This window comes from Rhinopithecus roxellana, chromosome 4 (genome assembly GCF_007565055.1).
Source record: "Rhinopithecus roxellana isolate Shanxi Qingling chromosome 4, ASM756505v1, whole genome shotgun sequence".
Taxonomy (NCBI): Eukaryota; Metazoa; Chordata; class Mammalia; order Primates; family Cercopithecidae; genus Rhinopithecus; species Rhinopithecus roxellana.
In genome coordinates this window covers 123,874,960-123,901,988 of record NC_044552.1, presented here as the reverse complement: position 1 = coordinate 123,901,988, position 27,029 = coordinate 123,874,960, and the positions used below count along the sequence as shown (strand labels likewise).

The 27,029-nt window shown below is 38.6% G+C and overlaps 2 protein-coding genes across 2 annotated transcripts; both read left to right on the top strand.

Moving 5' to 3' along the window:
- Positions 1-176: 176 nt before the first annotated feature.
- Positions 177-1,222, top strand: TAAR9 (trace amine associated receptor 9). Its single transcript, XM_030928203.1, is given in 2 exon segments — positions 177-396; positions 399-1,222. Coding segments are annotated over 2 exon segments (1,044 nt in total).
- Positions 1,223-15,996: 14,774 nt separating this feature from the next.
- Positions 15,997-17,018, top strand: TAAR8 (trace amine associated receptor 8). The gene is given in 2 exon segments (XM_010357898.1): positions 15,997-16,735; positions 16,738-17,018. Coding segments are annotated over 2 exon segments (1,020 nt in total).
- Positions 17,019-27,029: the final 10,011 nt, after the last annotated feature.

Here is a 27,029-nt window from a genome sequence, read left to right as displayed (position 1 = left end):
AAAGGTCAAGAGGTTATAGTTAATATGGAAAAATATTGGTAGAAAAATCACAAACTTTTATCAGTTTAACTGGAGATATTTTTTCCCCTCCTAGAAGACTTTGAAATTGCTGCCTTTTAAAAAATTTTTTGAAAGCAGAAACTTGAGAACTTTAAAATTGTTCAAACAAGAAAGCAATGGTGAACAATTTCTCCCAAGCTGAGCCTGTGGAGCTGTGTCACGAGAACATGAACGGATCCTGCATTTAAACTCCGTACTCACCAGCTCCTTGAGCTATCCTCTATGCTGTCCTTGGTTTTGGGGCTGTGCTGGCAGTGTTTGGAAACTTACTGGTCATGATTGCTATCCTCCACTTCAAACAACTGCACACACCTACAGATTTTCTGATCGCGTCGCTGGCTGTGCTGACTTCTTGGTGGGAGTCACTGTGATGCCCTTCAGCACAGTGAGGTCTGTGGAGAGCTGTTGGTACTTTGGGGACAGTTACTGTAAATTCCATACATGTTTTGACACATCCTTCTGTTTTGCTTCTTTATTTCATTTATGCTGTATCTCTGCTGATAGATACATTGCTGTTACTGATCCTATGAGCTATCCAACCAAGTTTACTGTGTCAGTTTCACGGATATGCATTGTTCTTTCCTGGTTCTTTTCTGTCACATACAGCTTTTCGATCTTTTACACTGAGGCCAACAAAGAAGGAATTGAGGAATTAGTAGTTGCTCTCACCTGTGTAAGAGGTTGTCAGGCTCCACTGAATCAAAACTGGGTCCTACTTTGTTTTCTTCTATTTTTTATACCGACTGTCACCATGGTGTTTATATACAGTAAGATATTTTTGGTGGCCAAACATCAGGCTAGGAAGATAGAAAGTACAACCAGCCAAGCTCAGTCCTCCTCAAAGAGTTACAAGGAAAGAGTAGCAAAAAGAGAGAGAAAGGCTGCCAGAACCTCGGGAATTGCTATGGCAGCATTTCTTGTCTCTTGGCTACCATATGTCATTGATGCAGTGATTGATGCTTATATGAATTTTATAACTCCTCCTTATGTTTATGAGATTTTAGTTTGGTGTGTTTATTATAATTTAGCTATGAACCCCTTGATATATGCTTTCTTTTACCTATGGTTTCGGAAGGCAATAAAACTTATTGTAAGCGGCAAGGTCTTAAGGAGTGATTCATCAACAACTAATTTATTTTCTGAAGAAGTAGAGACAGATTAAAAACATTACTGTGGAGACCTCAAAACTAACTTGCAATTAAGGTCAAGTGCAAAAACAAACACTTGGACATAGAGAGGCAAGCATGAACATCTGCCAGGTTGGAGGATGATACGTTCAATAGTTGTTCTAAAGCATTTGTTGTCTTCATGTACTTTGACATATTTTAGATTTAGTGATAGGTGAATAAGATCTGTCCATTCTTTTCCATTTAGCATTCTTTTGTGGTTTTCTGGTTCCCTACTTTCTTCTCTGAGATTCCTACTTGTATCTTCAAATATTTTCAAGTTTTGTAGTTTCTCCCACACTCACGATCAGTGTTCAGCTGTCCAAAATACACAAAGGGGAAAATAAAGCTCGTGCTTTACTTACAAGTTAGATACTCTGAGGACAAAAATCTTTAATGTATATCTTGCTTGAGAAGAAGACATGGGATTATAAGTTCTTGAAACTTTATTTTAATGTAAAAATACTTATAGAGAGCTGGAATGTAGAACTTCCTAGTGCTTGGAGATCATCTGAAAAACGCTTGAGCGCTTTTATTTTCTGAACCCTGGCAGTTCTTTCTGCTCCTTTTACAAAGACTGTGTTAGCAAAGACAATGTTTAATGATTATGTGAATACACACTACATCTTACTTTTGGAGAATATAATTTATTATTGTGGAATAAGCGTGTGAACAAAAAGATGGTTTCTATAGTTCTTTTTTTAGTAATTTTAAATAAAATAAGAATTTTTAGGGCCGGGCGCGGTGGCTCAAGCCTGTAATCCCAGCACTTTGGGAGGCCGAGACGGGCGGATCACGAGGTCAGGAGATCGAGACCATCCTGGCTAACACGGTGAAACCTCGTCTCTACTAAAAATACAAAAAACTAGCCGGGCGAGGTGGCGGGCGCCTGTAGTCCCAGCTACAGGGGAGGCTGAGGCAGGAGAATGGCGTGAACCTGGGAGGCGCAGCTTGCAGTGAGCTGAGATCCGTCCACTGCACTCCAGCCTGGGCAACAGAGAGAAACTCCGTCTCAAAAAAAAAAAAAAAGAATTTTTAAAAGCCAATTCAAATGAGCGGTTTATCACTTTTGAGTCCCTACTTTGTATCAGATATTGTATTTGGCATTGAAATTGTATAAAGCTGAGTAATCCAAATATGGCCAAGGATTGTTTCAAAATAGCAAATATCCAAATTGGTATTATACACTCTAGGAACAGCTTCAGTTTTCCCATCTGATTATACATTTCTCAATCAATAGAAATTTTAATTCTTTTAAACTAAAAGTATACATTGAGTGTTTCCATATACAGTCAAAATTTAAGAAAACAAATAATAAAATGGTTTGCCTTCTCAAATCCCTGAATCACAGCCTGAAATCTTTGTTTAGGTAGCTGATTTTCCCAGACAATTCTGTAATAGGTTTGTTTTATAAAATGAAAAGAAAAAGTAAGTGAGTAAATAGAGCTACACAAATATTACACGTCATGCATTTTGTAGATGAACCAGTTTGGAAATACTTTACACAAGATTAAGCTCTTTCATATTTGTGTGTTAATATCTTCCAAAAAGATCAGAGAATATTTAGGAGGAAAACACATTAAAGGTAAAAGAGGACAAAAGGAAGATGCAAGTGTTCATAGCAGGGTACTTATTTGTGGTTCAGATAATACTGTTAAGGAACGGCTTTATTGATCAACTTTCAAATGCTCACAGTTAAGGTCCTGTATTCTCCTTCTTTAAAAAGGAGCTCAGAACTGGAGAGTCAGGTAATGTCTTAATAGAAATGTGAGTTCCTTCCTTCAATTGCAAGTGTGAACTTACATTGACACATAAAAAATAAGGAACACAATTTGGGGGGAATTTAAAAATATATACCATTCCATTTACTTGTACTATGTAGAGTGTAAGATGAACTGATTACAGAAATAAATACTGTATCAGTGATATTTCCAAGATCGTATCCACATAATAGTGGAGAATATACTTCCAATCTCCTCTTTCTTATTTTCTTTTCCTCTTCTTGTGGTGCTTAAAAAGGAAGTCTTTTGATCAAAAATTTATTTTCCCCAAAACTAACTAGACTGTTAATGCAACACCACTCCTCTCTTCTACACATCATTTATTTATACAAATAAGCTATAAACTTCTTCACCAGCTGCATACCAAGTTACTGCAGGGCCGTGTATATATTTGGAACAAGACACACTGAGGGTGGAAGTAGGCTTCACTCGGCAAGACTATCTGCAAGTAAAATCTGACTTTGGAACATGCTGCTGAGCTTGGTCTCAATCCTGGAGCACTGTGGTTCCAAATTCTCTGCTTCAGCCAATAGGAGGTTGCAGAACTATTGCAAAGAGGAAATTAATCCACTTACGTCCCACGTGGAAGCTATATAAATACTATGTCTCTTATGTATATGTACTATTATAAATAATGTTTATTTTTTATTGATAAAATACATATTTATTTAACACCATTGCTGAATTTATAGTAACTTTTGTCCACATGTATTTTTCTCAATTATCTGATACTAAAGGGACAGCTATTACATTACGTGAAGCTCTTCGTATTTTTAAAAAATATTAGAGAGTTCACACATAGAAACTTATAGAATAATTGCTGTAGCTTGCCCCTGTTAGAGCAACTTTATCAATTATTTCGTGGCAGTGCTGTGAATAATCCATCACTAATTTATTATAGTAGATGATCACGATCACCTAGCTCTTCTCAGAGAGCTGTCAGTATAACTGGCTATTACTGCAACAGAGTTTCCTCATTTATTACTGATGTAGTCGATGATTAGCTGGATTTCCTGAACTTCTCATGTGTTTGCAACCTTTTAAGATGTTATATTTATTTTTCTTCAGCTATGATGCCCTTGACTTATGTTCTCACTATTCATTTTTGATACACTACAACCTATTTAAAGGTCAGTCTTAAAGAATGACATCTCAGAATTGCATTTGAAAAAAGCAGAAATACCCTAGTGATGTTAATTTAAAAATCAAATTATTTTGAAGTGAGCATTAAAAGCAACAGATATGCCCTTTGACACACAAACTGTATTCTGTTTACTATACTTAAATACTAAGTCTGTTACAGTACATCAGCAATAATTTTTAGATTATTTTCTGCCTGTAGACAGATATATTCCTATATTTTATAAATCAAGTAATTTGATGTTTACTGACTATATTAATTTCCTATGTACTTTTTGTTTGCTAGTAAATCTTTGTTCATATTATTTCAATACCTAGCACAGTGCCTTGCACTTATTAAGTTCCTAAAGGTATTTTTTAAGCAAATGAACAATCAATTCTTTTATATTTCTACCCATCAAGTAATGATCTATTAGTCTTTTATATTTAAAAAATTGGCTATTCTCTCCTTTATTTGGTTTGCTAAAATAGAAAATGCTTAATAATCAATGTTCAGGAAAAATCCAACTTTAGTCTATTGATAGGGTTTATTTACCCCAATCATTAAAAGGTAATTTTTTATTTAATAAGAAAAAGTGCTAACGCATGTAAACTTGCAATATTGAGTTTCCTTACCTTACCTGAAGTGGAGATTCATAAAGTATATGATATCTCAGAGATTTACTGTGAGGGTTGTAAATTTTAAGCTTTTTGAAAACATACACCTTCTTTTTCCTACAAAGACTGCATACTATGCACTATAAAGGTTCAGAGTGAGGTTCTAAAGCCACATTACCTGGGTGTGAATCTCATCTCCATCATCTGCAGCCTTGGATAAGTCATTTACCCTTTGTAGATCATAGTTGCTTACTGATTTGTTTTTCTCAGAACCACCAGAGAGAGCAAAGAACCAGCGAGTAGGCAAGGCTAAAACCAAAACTGCAAATTTATTCTTTGGTCATCTAGCTTCAGGGAAGAAGGGTGGGGGTGAAGTCTGTTGCCCTCTGGCAAAGGAGGCCAAGAGAGTCGCCCGGTAGAGCTCTCAGGCGGAGTTCCTGATGCAGTCCCAACAAGAATGGGGGCTGAGAAAGCCCGCCCCCCTCCCCCCCCCCCATCTGCCTGGAGCCGCTTTTCTAGGAGTGGAAGGGCAATAGGCCGGGCACGGACCTGTCGGGGAGGGGGAGGGGTTCCGCAGGTGCCACCAGGTAAATCTTGGTCTCTTCGGATTGACATCACCTGGCGCATGCCTGGTTGGTCTGCACCTTCCTGGACGCGGGCTGCATTTTTGCGCACACGGGAAAAGTTGATGATAAAGAACCCGGAAGTGCGCCATCTTGCCTCCGTTCGTCCAAACACTTACCTATAAAATGGATATGATTATGGAACATTTTTATTGAGGTTTTATGTATTAATGCCCATTATGTAAAACAATTCTGTAGATTTTGGAGACCAAAGAGCCAATAAGGAAACCTCTGTTTTCAGTAGAAAGAAATTTGTAAGGATTTTTTGAAATAGTTTCAAAAACATATATTTTTTAGGATTGATTTTCTGAAATCACATAATCAAGACTGTTAAAAAAAAAAAAAAAGCAATGTTGGAAACTTTTTTTGTTTTGTTTTTTTTTTTTCTTTTTTTTTTTGAGAGGGAGTCTCACTCTGTCGCCCAGGCTGGAGTGCAGTGGCCGGATCTCAGCTCACTGCAAGCTCCGCCTCCCGGGTTTATGCCATTCTCCTGCCTCAGCCTCCCGAGTAGCTGGGACTACAGGCGCCCGCCACCTCGCCCGGCTAGTTTTTTGTATTTTTAGTAGAGACGAGGTTTCACCGTGTTAGCCAGGATGCTCTCGATCTCCTGACCTCGTGATCCGCCCGTCTCGGCCTCCCAAGCCTGTAATCCCAGCACTTTGGGAAACGTAGTTTTTTATTAGAAATTAGAGCTCAGGAAGAGCTCCAGAGTTTTGTTGAAAGAGCCACTTACCCAATTTGGACTCACAACATGAGCTCAAAAGTAAATTTTTCATAGAGAAGAAATAGAGATAGCAAAAATCCAAATAAACATTTTAAAGATTACATACACCTACACAAATAAAAGAATATTTTTATAAAGAGCTTGCATTGCCTTTGTATTTTGTGTGTTTTCAGAATTAGCATTTTCATTTTCTTATTTTTAATATGAATTATAGGAACTATTAATAAAGAAAAAAGCTCCAGAGAGATTATATGCTCTAAATGCTGGAGCTGGGATATTTAGATCCATGTCTGTCTATCATCAAAGCTAACGCTTTGCAAATACTATCATTGTGAATCAGTTGGAAAAAGCAACTACACAGATCTAAGCTCTACACAGATCTAGCCATTTGTTTATTGGACAGTTCCCAATATGATTGTTCCAAGGCATCTCAACATCAAGACATGCCAACTGGAAATCTCCTCGCCTTCCACCCTCTATCCAAGCTTTTTCCTTTACCAGCTTATATAGGCCAGAATGTAAGAAATCATCCTGGAATTTTCATTTTTCTCATCCACAACATCAAATCCATTTTCAGATTGTTTCAGGCAGAAACTTAATTTATTATAAAAGTTTCAGGAAGACCCCATAATTTACAGGAAGACATAAGAACCAGGCTCAGAGAGGAATCAGGTGAACATTCCACCACTGAATGATCTGCTTAGAAAGCCACCGCAGAAATTTGCAATCTTAGCTGAACCCTGTCACCATTCCCTGAGGAGTCCCCCAGCTACCCTGTCTCTACTTTCTCCCCTCTCCTAGGAACACTCTGACATTTCAGGCTGTGTTCAACCTATTTGTTCGGTGTCCTTTCCCATCAGTAGTATGAGCTGTTAAACAATAACTACTTACCAAATGAATAAAATTCTTCATATGGGAGCATTAACCATAAAACTTACCATTCTCAGAGGGGTTCTCTTTTGGGTTGGTAGTGGATAAAAGTACAAGAGAAATTTTAAGAGATGTTCAAAGAGTAATAGTTTGTAAAAAGAAGAAAGTAACAAGAGTGAAGTTTTAGGAAGGGAGGAGTTATTTAAATGGGACAACTTCCTGGTGTTGCTCAATTAAAACCAATTAGGCAAAACTAAAGCTTCATCTATTAGGAAGATTTTTTCCCTCTCTTCTCTCATTGAAGGCCAAGGCTAAGTGAGTTTATAATGCAACTGCTGTCCGTTTTCAGCTTGCACTCACATACTGAGACAGCCCATCTGTAAACCAAGCTTGGGTGCTTCTCCTCTTTAGTTTCCTGAAGTGTGAAATGGAGGTGGTACTGCTGCAAAGGCAGTAGGTAATGGGCTCTGGCTCATATTGCTCACATGTCCCCTCTGGACTTGCTTGTGTTTGGTCCCAGATGTATCATTTCCATTGGACGATCCAAAAAGACCTAACTCATAATGGACAGTTACAGACACAAGATAGCTTGATGTCACATGGTCAAGCATTCCATCACTTCCTGGGCTCAGTAGCTCACCAAGAGCTATCTTTCAAAAGGTGTTTATCTTCCTTACTCTTGACCCCCAGAGGACTGCACTGTGTTTCTCTCAGAGCCTCCCATAAAAAACACACTGCACCTTTTTCCACTACTAATACCTTCAGCACTGCAAGGTCCTCAAATTGTGACAGTTATTCTATTGCTCAGACCCACTGCAGAGCCATTTTCTGCTCCAGGCTCCACCCAGAGCTGGAAGAATTTAGTATTATCCAGTGTATGCACCAGAGTGGTATTCCTAAGCATGGAATATATTTTCTCAAGATCCTAAAGAGGTATACCAAGCATTGTGCTTCCTTTTTCACCTGTAGGCAGTACCAATGTAATCATTTGTCTTTCACTTTGGATGGGACATCTCTGACCACTATAACGAAGTAGAGAGCTCCTCAATCTTCATAGAGGCTATCTCCAAACTTCTAAGAAGCATGTATATTCCCAAAGCCTCTAGTGTGCTATGTATAAATTGCTTATCTTGTATGATCAGCATAATGTCATCAATGTAATCTAAAATAGGATGCCCAAGTAGTCCAGATTCCTTTCTTGAAGAGGGATCTTAACAGTGTCTCTCTGGGTCTGTCATAAAGACACAGTAAGTTATGAGAGCATCATTTTGAGGGTGGTAATACATCATATTAACATAGACAACAGGTTTTGATTGATAAGACAAAAAACTTACTGAATATGTTGGTCCAAATCTGATGGACATCATGCTGTTATCTAAATCAGAGTTTCCCAACCAATGCCATGATGACGTGTTGCAAATGGATTACATGAAGGCCTGGAGATACTAATTCACTCAGTTAGTACTCAGGACAATCAGACTGGGCCCAGGATGGTCAGTGCTCTTGGACTAGTAAACTCTGGCCAGTGAGCCTCTTCTGATGGTTGCCCACACTGAGCAAGGTCTGACAGTGTGATGCCTTTTCCACCAGGTGTCAGGTGGAATGAGCAATCTCCATCACTTGCTGTTTTTCCCCATCATGCTGAAAAGAGGTATTTCTTAACACTTTGTGTAGTTGATTTAATTTTGAATTGTTCACTTCTCCTTGTAATCACATCCTTTGTTGTATAATTTTGCAGTTCTGTCCATGTGAGGCAGAGTGAGAGCAGAAGAGACAGTGTGCAAACTCTGAGCCTAGGCCTTATGAGATCTTATTTCTGTTTGCTCTCTTGAACCTCTGCCATTGCCATGAGAACATGCTCAGGTAGCTGGCAAATCCAAGGAGGATGAGAGACACACGAAGCCTTGCTACAGTGTTAACCAGAGCCACTTCCTCCCTGTCCCCAGCTGCCATAGCCTGAAGTAGAGTCAACTCAGCTCAACCTCAGATGTGTGGGAAATAAATGTTTATGTCATATATTAGTGAGAATTTGTGATTGTTTGTTACATGCAGTAGTCAACTGGTAAACACTATACTATATTTTTATTATTTCAAAGCAAAAAAATTCACCAAAGTTAAAGACAAGGAAGACTTTACTGCAGACAATTGCAACAGATAGAGAAGCCAGAACGCAACTCATCTGAGCTCAACTTCACTGAAAAAAAGAGCTGAAGAGTTTTGAAAAGTTAAGAGAGAGGAGGTTGTAGGTCACCGGTGTTTGCTAATGGGCCTCACCGAAAGGGAAAGTGAGCTTTCTTATATCTTCATGACAGGAGGTAGTTTTCCAACTTGGAGCAAGGCATCCTTTGAAGTTAAGACTTCTACCTTTCTACCGGAACTGGAAAATAAGGATGTTATCATCTTTCTTGATAATTACATTTCAAAGGAATGGCTCCCAGGTCCTTGAGAAAGATGTTCTTGGGTTATAATACCAGCAAGAAGCTTTAAAAAGACTTACCTTGCAAAGGCACAGAGAAAGAATTCACAAATACTAATTTTCTAAAGTAAATGCTCTCAGAAAAGGGAGGTCAGGGGCCTCAAGTCAGGAATAAGCCTGTCTTAAGTTTAGTCAAGCTGAGGGGAACATTAAGGCTAACTGTCTTAATCAATTGCAATGATTATATTATATAAAACAAATGTATCATTTTCATAAGATGTTTTATGTTGACACCCCAAATTCCCTCTGGTTTACCCTATTGCAAGGTACATATAATAAAGTGAAAAGGATTGGGGAGCATAGACTCAAACCTAGGTGTGAATAAATTATTTTCCAGAAGGAGGCAGGCTCTGGGTATGAAGACATCCACATATTCCATGGTGACTTGAAGGCTTACCCTGTCCGTTATCAGCAAGGCTGGGAGTAGAGTTTATGTTGCTCCAGCAATCGATACCTGCCATTTTCTCACTGAGCTTCGCAAAGCAAACCTCTTCTTCCTTTATGTGTTGACTCTTTTCTGACCACCATTTATATCAAGAGATAGAGGAAAAAAGGAGAAGAAGTACCAGAAGGAATACTTCCATAGAAGGAAGATAGTATACCATATTGAAAAGCCAAAGTGAAAGATCATGTACTAGATTCTCACTTGATAAATGTTTATTTATGGCCTACTATGGATTTTGCATTGAATTGAATATTCTAATAGCAAATACAAAAGAAATAAAATAATATTTCCCATAATCTCATCTGTGGTTGGTGAATTACCTGCAAGTGCTTCTTAAAAACACAGCTCTCAGGCTGCCATCCAAGACCTCCTAATCACTATCTATCAAGGAATCTACATTTGAACCAAAGATTGGAATAGAAGCACTACCAAATAAGTTGTGCTTGTCTTTGTCAAACTACTCTATAAAATACATTTCTTCTGGAATGTTTCATGTTTTGGCTATTGATTTTATTTCTTTCTTATTTTCATTCAAATGAGCGAGTTTGTTTAGTTTTAGTTTCTATTTTTCATAAACCAAAAGCAAAGCACACATTTAGTGCTTGGTAGTCTTGTTTTGTTATGTTTTGAGACAGAGTCTTGCTCTATTGCCCAGGCTGCAGTACAGTGGCGCATTCTCGGCTCACTGCAAACTCCGCCTCCTGGATTCAAATAATTCTCCTGCCTCAGCCTCCCAAGTAGCTGGGATTATAGGCATCTGCCACCACTCCTGCTATTTTTTTTATTTTTTAGTAGAAACAGGGTTTCACCATGTGTGCCAGGCTGGTCTCGAACTCCTGACCTCAGGTGATCCACCTGCCTCGGCCTCCCAATGTGCTGGGATTACAGGTGTGAGTCACCGTGCCCTGTGCCTGGTAATTTTCACGCTGTGTTGATCTAGCCCTGAAGTTCCCCCAAATACAACCCTGTTCTACAATGGTGCTTCAGTTCCTGTTCTGCTGTCATACAGGATAAGTCCCTGATCCAGGGCGTCAGCCAGTGGGTAGCTCAGCCCAATTCCTGGTTGTGAATCTGTGTCTGTGTCCTTAAATCTTCCTAAACTAAGATCTTTCTAAAAGCCAACGTCCTAGGTGGAACTGGGGCAAGGTCACGTGACTTCAGCATCCTTTCACGTGTGCTGCAAGGTCACAAGCTCACTCCGGCCCCTGACTTTAAGCAATGAGCATGTACTATTTCCTGTCTGCACAGAGCACTTTCATTAGACCTCTTTAAAGGAGCAGAGATCCTAGGTTCCTTTGCTGCTTCCAAAACTGCAAAACTCATAGGCCCTCATTTTCAGCTCTGTTCACATGTGTTTGTATCTTTTCGTGCATACAGAGAAGATGGTCTTATTTATGAACTTTGCTGTATCTTTCTTCCTTTTTATATGCCTGCCCTTTCCACATTTTCATTTGGAGCACAGGGGTGGATGAATGAACTAACTGAACCATCTTGACTGAAAGTCCTAATGAAGTCTTTATCTTGTCTGGGAAGAAAAGGTGGAAAAGGATAAACCTGTTTTATCTGAGCGTGTATATTTTCTAATCTTAACTTTTTTACTTCAACTAGTTCTTTAGTCTCAAAAGGTAAGAACTTGAGAGTCTTGTTTTCTAGCTTCTCTCCTGACAAAGAATGCTCACCCTTCTTACTTTTCTGACTTCTGACTTCTATGCCCGAGGGGATGAAAAAACCTGGAGACAGGCATCTCACAGAGGTGACAGGAGCAGCGGGACACGTCATCCATGGACCACATTTCCTGCCAGCAGCAGAAGCAGGTGGTACCTGTGGTAGGCAGAAAAATGCATACCCCATCCCATCCCTACCTTGATGTTCATATTCGAATCCCTAGAATCTGTAAATGTGTTATCTTACATGGCAAAAGGGACTTTGAAGATGTGATTAAATTAAGGATCTTGAGACAAGAAGATTATCCAGGATTAGCCAGGTGGGCCTAATGTAATCGCAAGTCATTAGAAATGTAACAGGGAGGGAGGGGAGTCAGTGTCAGGGTCAGAGAAAGATTTCAAGATGCTCTGCTGCTGGTTTTATGAATGGAGGAAGGGACAGCAACCTAAGGAATGCTAAGAAGCTTACAAAGGCAGGAAAGAAATTCTCCCATAGATCCCCTGAAAGGAATGCACACCTCTGACAACTTGATTTTGGTGCAGTGAGACTCATTTCAAATTTCTAAAATCCAGAACTCCAGTCATGTAAGATAACATGACAAAAAATTTGTGCTGCGATTAACCACTAAATGTGGGTTAACTTCTTACAGCAGCGATAGGAAATGAATACAATGGCATAATCCCAAGGCAGATGCCCCATTATGGCTACAGATACCTCCAGCAGTTCTGGTGCTTACCTAACCAATGAGCCCAGGTATCAGCAGCCAATCAGTAACATTTGGAGACTTCACTTTGCTAATACAGGACAGAGGCAGTTCATGGCCCTCTGGCTTTAAGAAACTGCCCTATTTCTACTCCCCTGAATCCAATCTCCCAGAGCCTAGAGCTGTGCTTGGTTCCCTGCTTGGCAGTAAAACTTTTCCAGTTGGAGCTCAATCTCTGGTCTCATATTTCCCACTAGTTTTTCCTTTAACACCCTTGAATAAAATAACAAATAATAAGACCAAACCCAAACCCAAATAACAACATGAATGTTCCCTGAACCCATGTCTCCTGCTATCTACCACATAACTCTCTTCCATTTTACAGCTGAGCAGTGTCAGTCATTGTTCGTTATTTCACCTGCCTTCCCTCTCTGTTCTCATTCATTCTCAATCCACTGCCATCTAGATTCTGTCTCCAACATTCCACCAGAAGTCCAATCATGCTCATAATTAATCTAGTTGTTAAAGACAACAAACAATTCTCAGTCTTCATTTAACTTGACACATCTACAACACTGGACACTCGTGGCTATGCCTCCCTTACCTGAACCTCTTTCATTCCATGACATCTATGGGACCACTTTTTCCTGTTTTTCTATCTGTATTTCTGGCTACTCTCTCTTTTTGCAGGCATAACTTTGAACTTGGTGCTCCTTTGTTCCTTCTATTTTCACTGTGCACACTCTAATCCAGTAAACAATACTGAGTAAACAAATACTCTATAAAATACATTTCTTCTGGAATGTTTCATGTTTTGGTTGTTGATTTTATTTATTTATCATTTTCATTCAAATGAGTGGGTTTGTTCAGTTTTAGTTTTTATTTTTCTTCTATTCTCCCCTCACCCAAAACACACGTTTTGGGCCTGGTAGACTTTTCATTTTTATTTATTTTTTATTGTTTTCATTTAACTGGACACATCTACAGCATTGGACATCCTGGCTATGGGCACCAGGCAATCACATTTCTTTCTATGGTTTCAAAACACCAGAATGTGAGAAATCCCAAATGACTGTTTCTGGCACAGCTTCTTTCCTGAGCTGAAAACTCATATGCCAAACTCCCTACTGAAGAACTCCAGGGTTATGTCCCTCTGACCAGTCCAAACTTAACCCATCATCTTTCTCTTCTAGACTCACTCTTTCTCCTGCTTACTGTATCCTGCCCACTGGCAAGTTGTAAACCTGGGAATCATCCTTGGCTCTTTATTTTATTTTATTTTATTTATTTATTTTTGAGATGCAGTCTCACTCTGTTGCCCAGGCTGGAGCTCAGTGGCGAGATCTCGGCTCACTGCAAACTCCACCTCCCGGGTTAACGTTATTCTCCTGCCTCAGCCTCCCAAGTAGCTGGGACTACAGGTGCCCGCCACTACGCCCGGCTAATTTTTTGTATTTTTTAGTAGAGACGGGGTTTCACTGTATTAGCCAGGATGGTCTCGATCTCCTGACCTTGTGATCCGCCCGCCTTGGCCTCCCAAAGTGCTGGGATTACAGGCGTGAGCCATCGCGCCTGGCCTCATCCTTGACTCTTACCTGCATCGCGCAGCCCTGAACCCTGCATCCTTTTGGTCTTTAAATTGCATGTATCATATTTCAGAAAATAAAGAAGCCAGGTTACTAAGAGTGGGGTGAGATCAAGTTAGGTTTGAGAATTAAAGGGAAAGTAAAATGATTGTTTTTATGTCACACCTTTAATATATGTATTAATTTATTTCTATATATTTTTAGTACCTTTATCCTAACTGGCATATCATATTTATATTTTCAAGTCCTATATATACTGTTGTGGAGGAAAAAGGTCTTTATCATTTCCTAGTTAATAGGTGTCATATATGGTCAAAATTAGCTATTTTTTTTCCCCAGGCCTGAAATCCTTTTTATGGAGCTTCATTCCTTAATCTCACTTCCTAATCCCCTAAACTACTGTTAGTATTACGAGGACAAAGCTGTATGTCAGGAAAGACTGTTACTATCAGAACTACCTGGACCTCAGCTTCTACACCCTCTTGTCTGGAAATTTCACAGTTACCTCCACGTGGGGTATTCTTTGCCTCATCATGAAGCTGCTATTACAAAGAGATAATTTAATATCTGAAATGAAATAGGCAGAGTTATTTCATGGGCATATGACTGGGGCAGCAGTGCAGAGACCTACTATTAGGGTTTCATGCCCATAGTTGCTGTCTTGAATTCCTGTCTTTGAAGTGTGTGTGCTGTTAAGTGAAGGAACAACGGAGCGTGTGCTGGGTGCTTTGAACCTCAGACCACCAGTAGTCCTGCATTACACCTGTCCCTTCTTCCCTGGTATTCAGCCTCATGTTCCCCTGCTGCATGGCACCTTGGGCTCCATCCAGTCTCCTCCTACCCACTCTGACCAGAGACCACTGCCATCCTCTTTTCACCCCTGCAGAGGACAGGATGCATCACAGGGAGAGTTGCAGTCAGGCACATCCTCCACAGTCTCAGGGCTAGGCTAAGACTGTTGTCCCCATCTCTGACTGGCAGGGTCATAGCACGTTTGATAAGCTTCTCAACAGTGCCAAGCCCCTCATCACCTCCAATCCAGGTATCAAGTGCTTTCTGGTGTGCAGGCTGTGATCCCTTGGGGGTCATCTGTCTGCCTTTGGTTGAGGTAGCAGGCCTGTGAGAAGGGCCAATGCCTGGCTCAGCTTCTCACCCCCATCCTGACTATGGCATATTGGTTCAGCAGCTGGTAGGAGGGGAAATCTGGCAGTGGGTGGGCCATGTGCAAGCTGAGTTGCAAGGCAGGGCATGCAGACACCTGTGAGGGTCCTCACTTGCCCTGCAAATACCTCTTTGTCCAAGGATGTTACATAGCAGATATCAAACACTATGACAGGCCAAGAAAGACCACAAAAGAAAGGTAAAAGCTTTCTATTTCAGTACCTTTAGTGACATTTTTGTCCACATTTTTGAACAAGCATCTCTGCGTTTTATTTTGTGCTGAATGCTGCAAATTAGATAGACAGTCTTGTAAATAAGGAATAGATAATATTATTTATTGTCAAATACTGGGTTAGGCTATTTCAGCACAGTTGAATTTAAAGAAACCTCATGGTTATGAAAATCATAAGTGTTTCTACCAAGTTGCAGAGCACAGAGAAACAGTTCTCCTCTGGTAGGAGAACTTATTAATTATAATTATCAAAAGTGGGATTCATTTCATGATTCACGCCTTACACCATGGGGACTCCTTGTGAAGAATCTATAATGGATGTGACGGATTGGCTGGCTTCCTAAAATGTCCTAGGAGATGGAAGCTTATTAAAAGGTGACTTCTCAAATATGTAATTAGACATGATCATCCTTTGAAAAGAAGATTCACATGTGTGTAAAACCAGGTATTTAAATTACATTTCTTCAATTACTTGGTTAATGTGATTACTGGGCTGATGAAAATTCATAGTAGATTTGCTTGAGCTTAGTTACGAGGTTTAGACATAGTGACAGAAATAATTATGAGATTAAAGACAGAATTATGTTTTGTGTTTTGGAATTTCATTTCTCTTGATAATTAACATTGAAAAAGAATATAATATGCAACAATATTTGTAAGTACTCACATATGCAGTTTGTTTGTTTTTGTTTTAATTTTCAGAATCCAAAATTATAATTCCCTATCATAAGGAAGGACAGAAATAGCAAACAACAAACAGCAGAACCATGACCAGCAATTTTCCCCAACCTGTTGTGCAGCTCTGCTATGGGGATGTGAATGGATCTTGTATTAAAACTCCCTATTCTCCTGGGTCCTGGGTGATTCTGTATACGTTTAGTTTTGGGTCTTTGCTGGCTGTATTTGGAAATCTCTTAGTAATGACTTCTGTTCTTCATTTTAAGCAGCTGCAGTCTCCAACCAGTTTTCTCATTGCCTCTCTGGCCTGTGCTGACTTCTTGGTAGGTGTGACTGTGATACCCTTCAGCATGGTCAGGACTGTAGAGAGCTGCTAGTATTTCGGAGCCAAATTTTGTACTCTTCACAGTTGCTGTGATGTGGCATTTTGTTACTCTTCTGTTCTCCACTTGTGCTTCATCTGCATTGACAGATACATTGCCATTACTGACCACCTGGTCTATCCTACCAAGTTCACCATGTCTGTGTCGGGAATTTGTGTCAGTGTGTCCTGGATTCTGCCTCTCACGTACAGCGGTGCTGTATTCTACACAGGTGCCAATGATGATGGACTGGAGGAATTAGTAAGTGCTCTCAATTGTGTAGGTGGCTGTCAAATTGTTGTAAGTCAAGGCTGGGTGTTGATAGATTTTCTGTTATTCTTCATACCTACCTTTGTTATGATAATTATTTACAGTAAGATTTTTCTTATAGCTAAACAACAAGCTATAAAAATTGAAACTACTAGTAGCAAAGTAGAAGCATCCTCAGGGAGTTACAAAATCAGAGTGGTCGAGAGAGGAAAGCAGCTAAAACCCTGGGGGTCATGGTAATAGCATTTATTATTTCATGGTTACCGTATACAATTGATATATTAATTGATGCCTTTATGGGCTTCCTGACCCCTGCCTATATCTATGAAATTTGCTGTTAGGGTGCTTATTATAACTCAGCCATGAATCCTTTGATTTATACTTTATTTTATCCTTGGTTTAGGAAAGCCATAAAACTTATTTTAAGTGGGGATGTTTTAAAGGCTAGTTCATCAACCATTAGTTTATTTTCAGAATAAGTCTAAGCACTAAGTTGAGAAAATTAAAAATATTTTCAAAATTATGAATTTATGAGGAAATTAAATATAATAAATAAATAAAACTTTTCAAAATTGGAGAAATTTATCACTTTTCAAATTAACCAGGAAAAAGATCACAGGAAGAGTAAACTACTAAACTATTGTAAAGATATTTACTACATTAAATAATAAATGATAAAGTGGTTCACACATGTCACCTGTCTCTATGTTTTGTACACATCCTTGCCAATGCACTTATTTTTTTCCGATTTACAGAATTCTGAATCGCATTTTTAGATGTGACATTTTGAATCTTTTTTTTTAAATGCTCAACTTACTTTCATTTATTTTCAAGTGGCCATTCTTTTTGTTTGTTTGTTTGTTTGTTTGTTTTTGTTTTTTTTTTTTTGAGATGGAGTTTTGCTCTTGTTGCCCAGGTGGGAGTGCAGTGGCATGATCTCAGCTCACTGCGACCTCCGCCTCCCGGGTTCAAGCGATTCTCCTGCCTCAGCCTCCCAAGTAGCTGGGATTACAGGCACATGCCACCACGCCCGGCTCCTTTTTGTATTTTTTAGTAAAGACAGAGTTTTACCATGTTGGCCAGGCTAGTCTCAAACTCCTGACGTCGGGTCATCTGCCTGCCTCCGCCTCCCAAAGTGCTGGAATTACAAGTGGCCCTTCTTTAAGTGTCTTTTGTAACACTGTATTAGTTGGCTAGGGCTGCATTGTTTAAGTGGTTTTTGCTACGCTATATTATTTGACTAGCAGTGCAATAAGAAAGTACCACAGACTAGATGGCTTAAACAACAAAAGTGTATATTCCCATGATTCTACTGGCTGGAAGTCCAAGGTCTAGGTGTCAGCAGGGTGAATTTCTTTTGAGGGCCTCTTTCCTTAACTTGCAGATGGCTGTCTTCTTTTAGTGTCCTCTCCTGGTCTTTCTCTATTTGTGTGTGTCCTAAACTCCTCTTCTCATAAAGATAAGCAATTGTATTGGATTATGGCTCACTCTAATCACTTCATTTTGACTTAATTATCTAGACATGAGTACTAGAGGTTAGAACTTCAACATATGAATTTGGGGTAACAATTCAGCTCATAACAGACGCAGTCCACGTGGGATGATACTACCAAAGGGTGTGTTTATTTGCTGCTCTTCTGTGACGATTCCTCCCTGTTTCTTTAATGATTGTGCCTTCCAGGAGTTTGGGAGGCAGCAGGTAAGCCTCTCCTGCTTAATGGCTGGGCAGAATCTTAGCATGCTCACCCATAATATGGTGGAACCAATAATTCAGCCTTGGGATCCGGAAGTAACTATAGACATTGCCCAGAAACATTTCATGTGAAAAAATCTACCACAAAAAGGCTGGCACAAAGTTTATTAGCAAATAGAAACTGCAAGAATTACCAATGATCACTAGTAGTTGTCATTTCTATGTCAATTTTTATCTCCTGAAAATAATGTATATCTTGCTTCCACAACTTTTCTTAGTAGTTTTTCTCACACTAAAAATAATGTGTATTTCACTACCTAGAATGTTGCAGAGTCAAAATTCTATGCTAATACTTTTAAAAAAAAAGTGTATTAAAAAGTGTGAACAATGTGTGCTATAACTTTACATTTTACTCTCTGGGAGTTTATACATTAGTTCAATAGAAGTCATTTTGGAATGCATATCTAGAGTATTCTGTATAATGCTTTTGTTGGCACCATGTGATAACCTCTTTGGGCATAGATGGCTGAATTAGAGTTGGACAGGTGATTTTAGGAAAACTCTTCAATAGCCTTGGTTAAGTCCATCACATCATCACTCAAAAGAATAAGAACTGAAACACCAAATCCGTTAATACTGAACTTTAGAATGAAGGTTGCTGTATCTTGCCTAAGTTTTATTTCTCTGAGTTTTAAGTGGTCATTGTTTCTTTTATTACTGTCACAAAAATACACTTGCCACCAAAACATATTCAGCACATACTTAGAGATGAAACACTTGAACGTTTCTTTTAGGCTCCAGCTAAAGACAAGATGGTCTAATATTTTCACATGGCTAGCTAACACACCTAAATGAGAGAAAAATCAATATAGAAATTCAAAAATAGGAAGTTAAACTATTATTCGCAAGTAATATGACAAAATAAATTTGTCTAAGTCTTCCTTATTATGGTTGAGAACTAGTCTCAGACATCAACAACTCATACCCTGATGTAGAAATAGATTACAAGACATACATTTTTCTGTAATTATTTTGTTTACTTAAGACGCAAATGTACTCAGTGACATTGAATTATAAAATATTTATCACCAAAGAAAATTTTCTTATTACATTTATTTAAAAAAATTCCTATGTGGGACATCTTCTTCCAGTAATGGTAAAATAGGTTATTTATTCCATTCTCCTAGTGAGAAGATCTAGGAAATCTGGAAAAAGTGTTTTAAAAATCTTTAAAATATCAGAAAGATTTAAATGCAATCAATAATTATTTAAGATTCAGGGAAAAACAAAATTCAGAGAGATGAATCTAAACTTTAGGGCCAATACCAAAAGGAGCGTCTGAGTATATGAAGAGTGAAGCAGAGCTTTTAAAAATTATTATTATTTCAATAGCTTTGTGGGTAAAGGTGGATTTTTGGTTACACGGATAAGTTCTTTAGTGGTGATTTCTGAGATCTGAATGCACTCATCACCTGAGCAGTGTACAGTGTACCCAGTACATAGTTGCCCCCAGAACCTTCTCCCTGAGTCCCCAAAGTCCATTGTGTTACTCTTAAGCCTTTGCTTTCTCATAACTTAGCTCCCATTTAAATGAGAACATGCAATATTTGGTGTTCCCTTCCTGAGTTACTTCAGTTAGAATAATGGCCTCCAGCTCCAAGTTGCTGCAAAAGACATTATTTTGTTCCTTCTTATGGCTGAGTAGTATTCCATGGTGTATATGTACCACATTTTCTTTAACCACTTGTTAGTCAATGGGCACTTGGACTGGTTCCATATCTTTGCAATTGCAAATTGTGCTGCTATAAACATGAGTATGTATGTATCTTTTTCATAAAATGACTTATTTTCCTTTGGGTAGATACCCAGTAGTGGAATTGCTGGATTGAATGGGAGTACTACGTTTAGCTCTTTAAGAAATCTTCATACTGTTTTCCATAGTGATAGTACTAATTTACATTTCCACCAACAGTGTAGAAGTGTCCCCTTTTCACCATATCCATGCCAACATCTATTATTTTTCACTTTTTAATTGTGGCTGTTCTTGCAGGAGTAAGGTGGTATCTCACTGTGGTTTTAATTTCTCTGATGATTAGTGATGTTGAGCATTTTTTAATATGTTTGTTGGCTCTTTGTACATCTTCTTTTGACAACTGTCTATCCATGTCCTTGAAGGAGAGATTTTGACAGCTTGATATGGTTAGTGGGAAATGATTAGATTGTAGAGTCTAACAAGAAAAATGAGCCCAGGCAACACTGACCACTAATGGTTTTTGTTACAGTCTGGAAGACTATTATTCTCTAAACATCAGGGTAAACTTTTACTTCAAATAGTCTCAATGTGTATAACAGAGAAAAGGATTATCCCAGATTGCTGGTTTTTCTAGCCACATGCCACAAGTAAAGGCAAATTTTCTCTGAAGAAACATAATATCTCAGTTCTCAAGTTATTACACCAACTTTTCATATAGAATGTTTCAACTCAATTTAAACAAACAGGAAAAAGGAGAAAAGATAATATCGTGAAAATCAACAGAAATGATGGAAAACTTTTTTTAAACCAATGGGAAATCCGTATTATGCTTTACAGTAACTTGATTCCCTTTAACAGTTTTGAATATAAGAAAGCTGACCACATTCAAGGAAATAATCATGTTTGGAAACTGTAAACCATTTTAAAAAATCAAAGCTCTAGATCTGAAAACTGCTGCTCTCTGCTTCTCAAGCCACAAAATATCCAGACATTCACTATGTAGAGGTCTACAAATAGGTTATACAAAAACAGTGTCTATGTGCTGTCTGCCTCCTGCCTCCTATCTCTCACAGGTCAGAATTCATGCTACAGAAAGTCTGCCCCCTGAAACTGTAGGGTATCTTCATTTGGTCACTTCAACAACCTTTGCAAAAGTGAATTCCCACACCACTTGAGTCTGGAAGTGATGGGAGAAACTAGTCTCTGGGCATTGGCTACAAACCATGGAACCTCAAGCCACTAAAGGGTTTGGTGTCCTTAGGGGTGTCTTAGAGTAAACAGTAAAGTGCTACTCAGAGAATATGAAGATGCATAAATATGATGGTCCAATACAAATGCCCATGGGACAAGGAAGAAATCAGACTGAAAATTTGAAAATATTATTAATTGGATGATAAAATAAGATAAATAAAATAGCAAAATAAAAATTGTAGAATGCAGGGGAGAAATTTCTGATTTGGGCTATGATGACATAGTTTGATCAAACCATCTCCCCCACTTAAGACAATTATAAAAGCTCAACTGAACACATAGAACAACTGTTTAAAGTATTGGAGAGCAACTATGACAGCTTAGAATTGTTGGACAAAATTCTAGAGAGAAAGGAAACACACTGAAATGAGCTGGGCCTTCTGCAAAAATGTTTATATTCACAACAGCATCTATTCTTGCTGTGACACATACAGACTAAGCAGAAAATGGTGTCCTAAACCAGTCAATAGTCTCCAATTGCTGTCTGGAAAACATTTGTAGTTTAGGGACCAAAGAAGCCAGTGTTTCAGAGACCAACACTCAGGAGAAGGAAGAATAGCAGAGAAGTGAGGGCAGCATCCTGTGTTGCTTTTGCCCTTGGAGATTTTTCTGAATTCTGAAATTCTCTGTGGCTAGAACCCGAGAAACAAAGGAAAATGCAATTTCTAAGAAGCTAAGCAGGACTTTGGCAGTCTCTTGTAACTGGAGAGGCAAAAATTGCAGTTCAGGGGCTGCTGCAGAGAAAAGACCAAGGTAAACACCCCAGGATTTCAACTGAGACCTCTTGGAGGAAGGTATTAAAGTGGTAGCTTTTTTTTTTTTTTGAGTTGGAATCTCACTCTATCACCCAGACGGGAGTGTAATGGTACGATCTCAGCTCACTGCAACCTCCGCCTCCCAGGTTCAAGTGATTCTCCTGCCTCAGCCTGCTGAGTAGCTGGGATTACAGGCACGCGCCACCACGCCCAGCTAATTTTTGTGTTTTTCGTAGAGACTAAACATTAGTTTCACCATGTTGATCAGGCTGGTCTTGAACTTCTGACCTCATGACCCACCCACCTTGGCCTCCCAAGTGCTGGGATTACAGGCGTGAGCCACCATGCCCAGCCTAAAGTGGTTGCATTTTAAACCTCATCGTTACTATATATGATTGATTCATTCACTCATTGGTTCTCTTTGGGGTTTTATACCACCTTCCTATGTTTATGAGACAATTTCCTAGTTCGGTTACTCTAACTCTGTTCCACACACATTTATGCTTTATTTTACCCTTGGTTTAGGGGTGCAATAAAAGTTATTATAACTAGACAATATCAAAACACAGTTTACCAACCATAAACTTATTCTCTAAATCACCCTAAATTTAAAAGTAAGGAATTTGTGCTTCAATGAGAATTTTCCAGTAATAATGATGTGAAAAACGTGCATGAATATAATACATTAAATTTGGAAAGAGGAGTGGTACTTCAATTTTAATTGCATGACCTTTATACTTTTATTGTTTTGTTGAAGTGAATATTTTTAAGTATTTGATAGAAACATATTTACTAAATGATGGTTAATACAAGGTTTATATTTCCAGTTTCTGCAAATCTGCCACTTCCCTACTTTGTCAGTTGTTAGTTATTTTCCTCCTCCAGGCCTTCATTTCATACTTAACTTCTGCCACTTTCAAAGGTTTCCCGGTTCCCTAGTCCCTGTGTAAGTCTTGCCCTCTGTATCTTTCTCTAGATTGGATTTGCTTTGCTTTCATTTTCAGAAGCTTATTTCTTGGGGTCCAGTTTTTCTGCAGCACCTAACAGGTCTCTGAGCTTTATACATCAGCCATTTCAGGCCCAGGACAGAACTCATATTTTACATTTTGGAGATGTTTCACAAATGTGGAAATAACCTTGGTTCAATTTCTGCAATGGTGATTTTTATGGGATTGTTTTTCTCATCCCATACAGGTTGTTATTTTATGTTTCAGTCATAATATAAGGCATTTTGCTGTCTTTTTTTTTCTATAAATACTATCCAAAGTTTGCACATTGTCGATGATGAAAATAATAATGTATTTTAAATTATAGGAAAAGAATAGATTATTCGAAAACGATGATTGGACATATGGTTTTTTGGAAAAATATTACTAAGTATCTTGTCTCATATCATTCACAAAATCAAAGCTGATTTCTTCCAGAGGTTACAAAATTAGAAGAAAATATTGCTTCCATAATTTTCTATTGTCAGAATCATAACAGAAAACCAAAATTGTCATGTGCTCAATTTAAATATTTTAAACTTCGAGACAAAACAGGCAAATTAGGGAAACAAAGAATTTTTGAAAAGCTATGGGTAGCATGCTTAATGGAACGAGAATACACCATGGAATACTATGCAGCTATAAAAAAAGAACAAGATCATGTCCTCTGCAGGAACATGGATGGAGCTGGAAGTCATTATCCTTAGCAAACTAATACAGGAACAGAAAACCGAATACAGCATATTCTCACTTGTAAGTGGGAGCTAAATGATGAGAACACACAGACATAATGAGGGGAACAACAGACACAGGGGCCTATTTGGGGGAGGAGGGTGGAAGGAGGGAGAGGATCAGGAAAAATATCTATCCAGTACTATGCTTAGTACCTGGGTTACAAAATAGTCTGCACATTAAACCCCCGTGACACAAATTTACCTATGTCACAAACCTGCACACGTGCCCCTGAACCTAAAATAAAATTTAAAAATAAATAAATAAAAAGAAAAAGCCGGTGTGATAGCTGACGCCTGTAATCCCAGCTCTTTGGGAGACTAAGGCAGATGAACCACTTGAGCCCAGGAGTTCAAGACCAGCCTGGGCAACTTGGTGAAACCCTGTCTCTATAAAAAAGTTTAAAAAATAGGCCGGGCGCGGTGGCTCACGCCTATAATCCTAGCACTTTGGGAGGCTGAGGTGGGCAGATTGCCTGAGCTCAGGAGTTCAAGACCAGCCTGGGCAACACAGTGAAACTCCGTCTCTACTAAAATACAAAAAATTAGCCGGGCGCGGCAGCATGCACCTGTAGTCCCAGCTACTTGGGAGGCTGAGGCAGGAGAATTGCTTGAATCCGGGAGGCAGAGGTTGCAGTGAGCTGAGATTGTACCACTACACTCCAGCCTGGGCGACAGAGTGAGACTTCGTCTCTAAACAAACAAACAAACAAACAAAAACAAAACAAACAAAAAAAAGCAGAACTTGATACATTTTGCTTGATTCTGCAGTTTCATTTCCAGCAATTAATCCTAAGAAAAAAGCCTGGCAGGTAAGCACACATTACAAGCATATTTGTTGCATAACTCTTAACTATTAATTGGGAAAAACCTACATTGATATGGAATAAGTTAAATAAATTATTCTCTACCTATGTAATTGAATGTTATGAAGTCTTTAAAAACTGCTAAGAGTTCCTGTACAAACTTACATGTTAAGACAATCACAAATTTTTTTTTACTAAAGACAAAATAAAAAACTCTAATATAGCTTACAAAACAGTATATATAATACAGCCCCTATAGATGTATGTTCTTATATACATTCTTACAGTCTCATGTATTACAGGCAGTGTGTATGTGTGTGGAGGAGGGAATAATTACTTTGTAAATTATCTCTATCACGTACATCTTTGTGATAAAATAATATGTTAAAATTGATAGAGTCATTTCACATATCTCAGTTCTGATCTGAGCATTGAAATTAGGGTTGTCTGTTTTCATTCAAGGAGAATATTTTTTGAGTATGCATCTGTGGCATACAGCTTTTTAACATATATAATGAAATAATAGCTGCATTGGTATATTTCAGAAACTACATTTTAAATACATTAATGTATCTTACACATTACATCTTAATGTATTAATGTATTGTAAGTGTTATTTTGCAGCAGGCCTATTAGGTCTTCCAACTCTTTCTTCTAAAAGTTAATTATGTACTATATTCAGGAGTTATAGAAGCTACCAGGAGTCACTCCCAAATCCATTTCCTCCATGAACATGTGGCTAGTTACACAGTAAGAATCAATTCAAGATTTTGTTAATATGGTAAAATAAAGGTCAAATAGCTCTAGGAACAGAATAGTGAATAGGAAAGGTTTTCTGTAGAAGGTAGAATGTCTTATAGTGTCCCAATTCCCATTAGCACAGTGACTTGAGTTGTATCCTGAGAGTCATCCTGACTAGACCTGGGAGCCTAATTGGAGTTTTCTCAGATGTCTCACACTGTGAAAGTCTGATTGAAAACCCGGGACATAGAGTTAGTACTGTGACCCTGTAAAAATACTGGTTGAAGTGTTAAAATGGCACCTCAGTAGTCATACCTGACTTCAGAAATGTCAGAGGACAATGAAAGAGTGTGTTTGGAAGAGGTTTACACAAAGGTTTTAATTACATGGATAGATACAGGGTGATTGGCATAGTAAATGAAAACCAAACAAACAAAAGCAAATTTGGGCATTTAAAGTTCCTGACTGTCAGGAAAGGACTTAGAGCAAAAGCATGGAAGGCAATAATTTTTAACAGCCCCCATCTTAGACTTGACATTTCTTTAAAACCTTAATGACTTCCTAGCAATAGAAAGAAGGCTAAGCCAGCCCATCAGCACTAGCCACAGGATACAGAGACCTGTGGCTGGGACATATGCATTGGAAGAGGAAGACTTCACAAGGCTGGAAGGAAAACTTGCCTTCTTGGAGGTAAAATGCTGCTAAGCGTGCTCCTTAAAGTTAGGGAAATGCGTTCCTCAAGACAGACCGCAAAGAATACCCACAGATAATAATGTGGAGGTCAAGTCCAGTGGCACCTGGATGCCACCCCGGGGAAAAGGAGTAAACCCTAAATATACTGAGATTTATTTATTGTACCCAAAGAAAAATAAATTACATTCATAGCATACCTGAGTGTGTGATACCAAAGATTTGTACCTATCATCAAGTATATTTTTGTCCTCTCTCCTCCCACACACTGACCTTTGCATAAATCCATACTGCTTGGAAAATGAACGCAAGTGTGATCAGTTTTCAACCTGTGCACATTTCTCCTTTATCCCGTGCTGCTGCCTAAACAATGCCTGCGTTACAGTAACACAAGCCTCCTTGTCAATCCTGACGATGTGTGACACCTCCTCTACTCCAAGACCTGACACACACACTGTTCTGTCTTTCTTGGTTATGTTTTCCATGTTTTTACCTTCAATTTCTCTCCTCAACCTACTATAACCAACTTTAAGTTCACCTCATTGGTATATTTTCTCCATATACTCTTGGAGAAAGTGTGTATTGCTCCATTATGTTGTTCTTCCACTGCAGAACACATCTAGGATGCTGGACTCTCCTCATAAATGTATTTCATATAGCTGTGGTGAAGGTCATATTTCCTGGTCCCTCCTGCACTGAATGAGCATATCTTAGATGATAAATTCACTCCAGCATTCAAGTTTCCCTAAGTATTTGGATGCCTTTCTTGACAGCAAAGCAAAGAAGTTCTGACCTTTCATCTTCAGCTGGTATTGCATTTGCATCCATATTTTAATCATCTGACCAAGCAATCTGTTGGAGTTATTCCTAGCTCCTTGAACTAAAATATTTAATAGAGACTGTCTGCTTAGTGGGTTCATATCAATATATTCAGCTCAATCCAACTTTACATTCTTTCCATATTCATATTATATGGTTTAGATTCAGTCCCATAGATAGTATTCAGGTTTCTGCTACTATATATTGTCAAAATCATCCAACTTTTTTGGTTTGTGTTGTAACTCCTCACGGATCACACTATGTA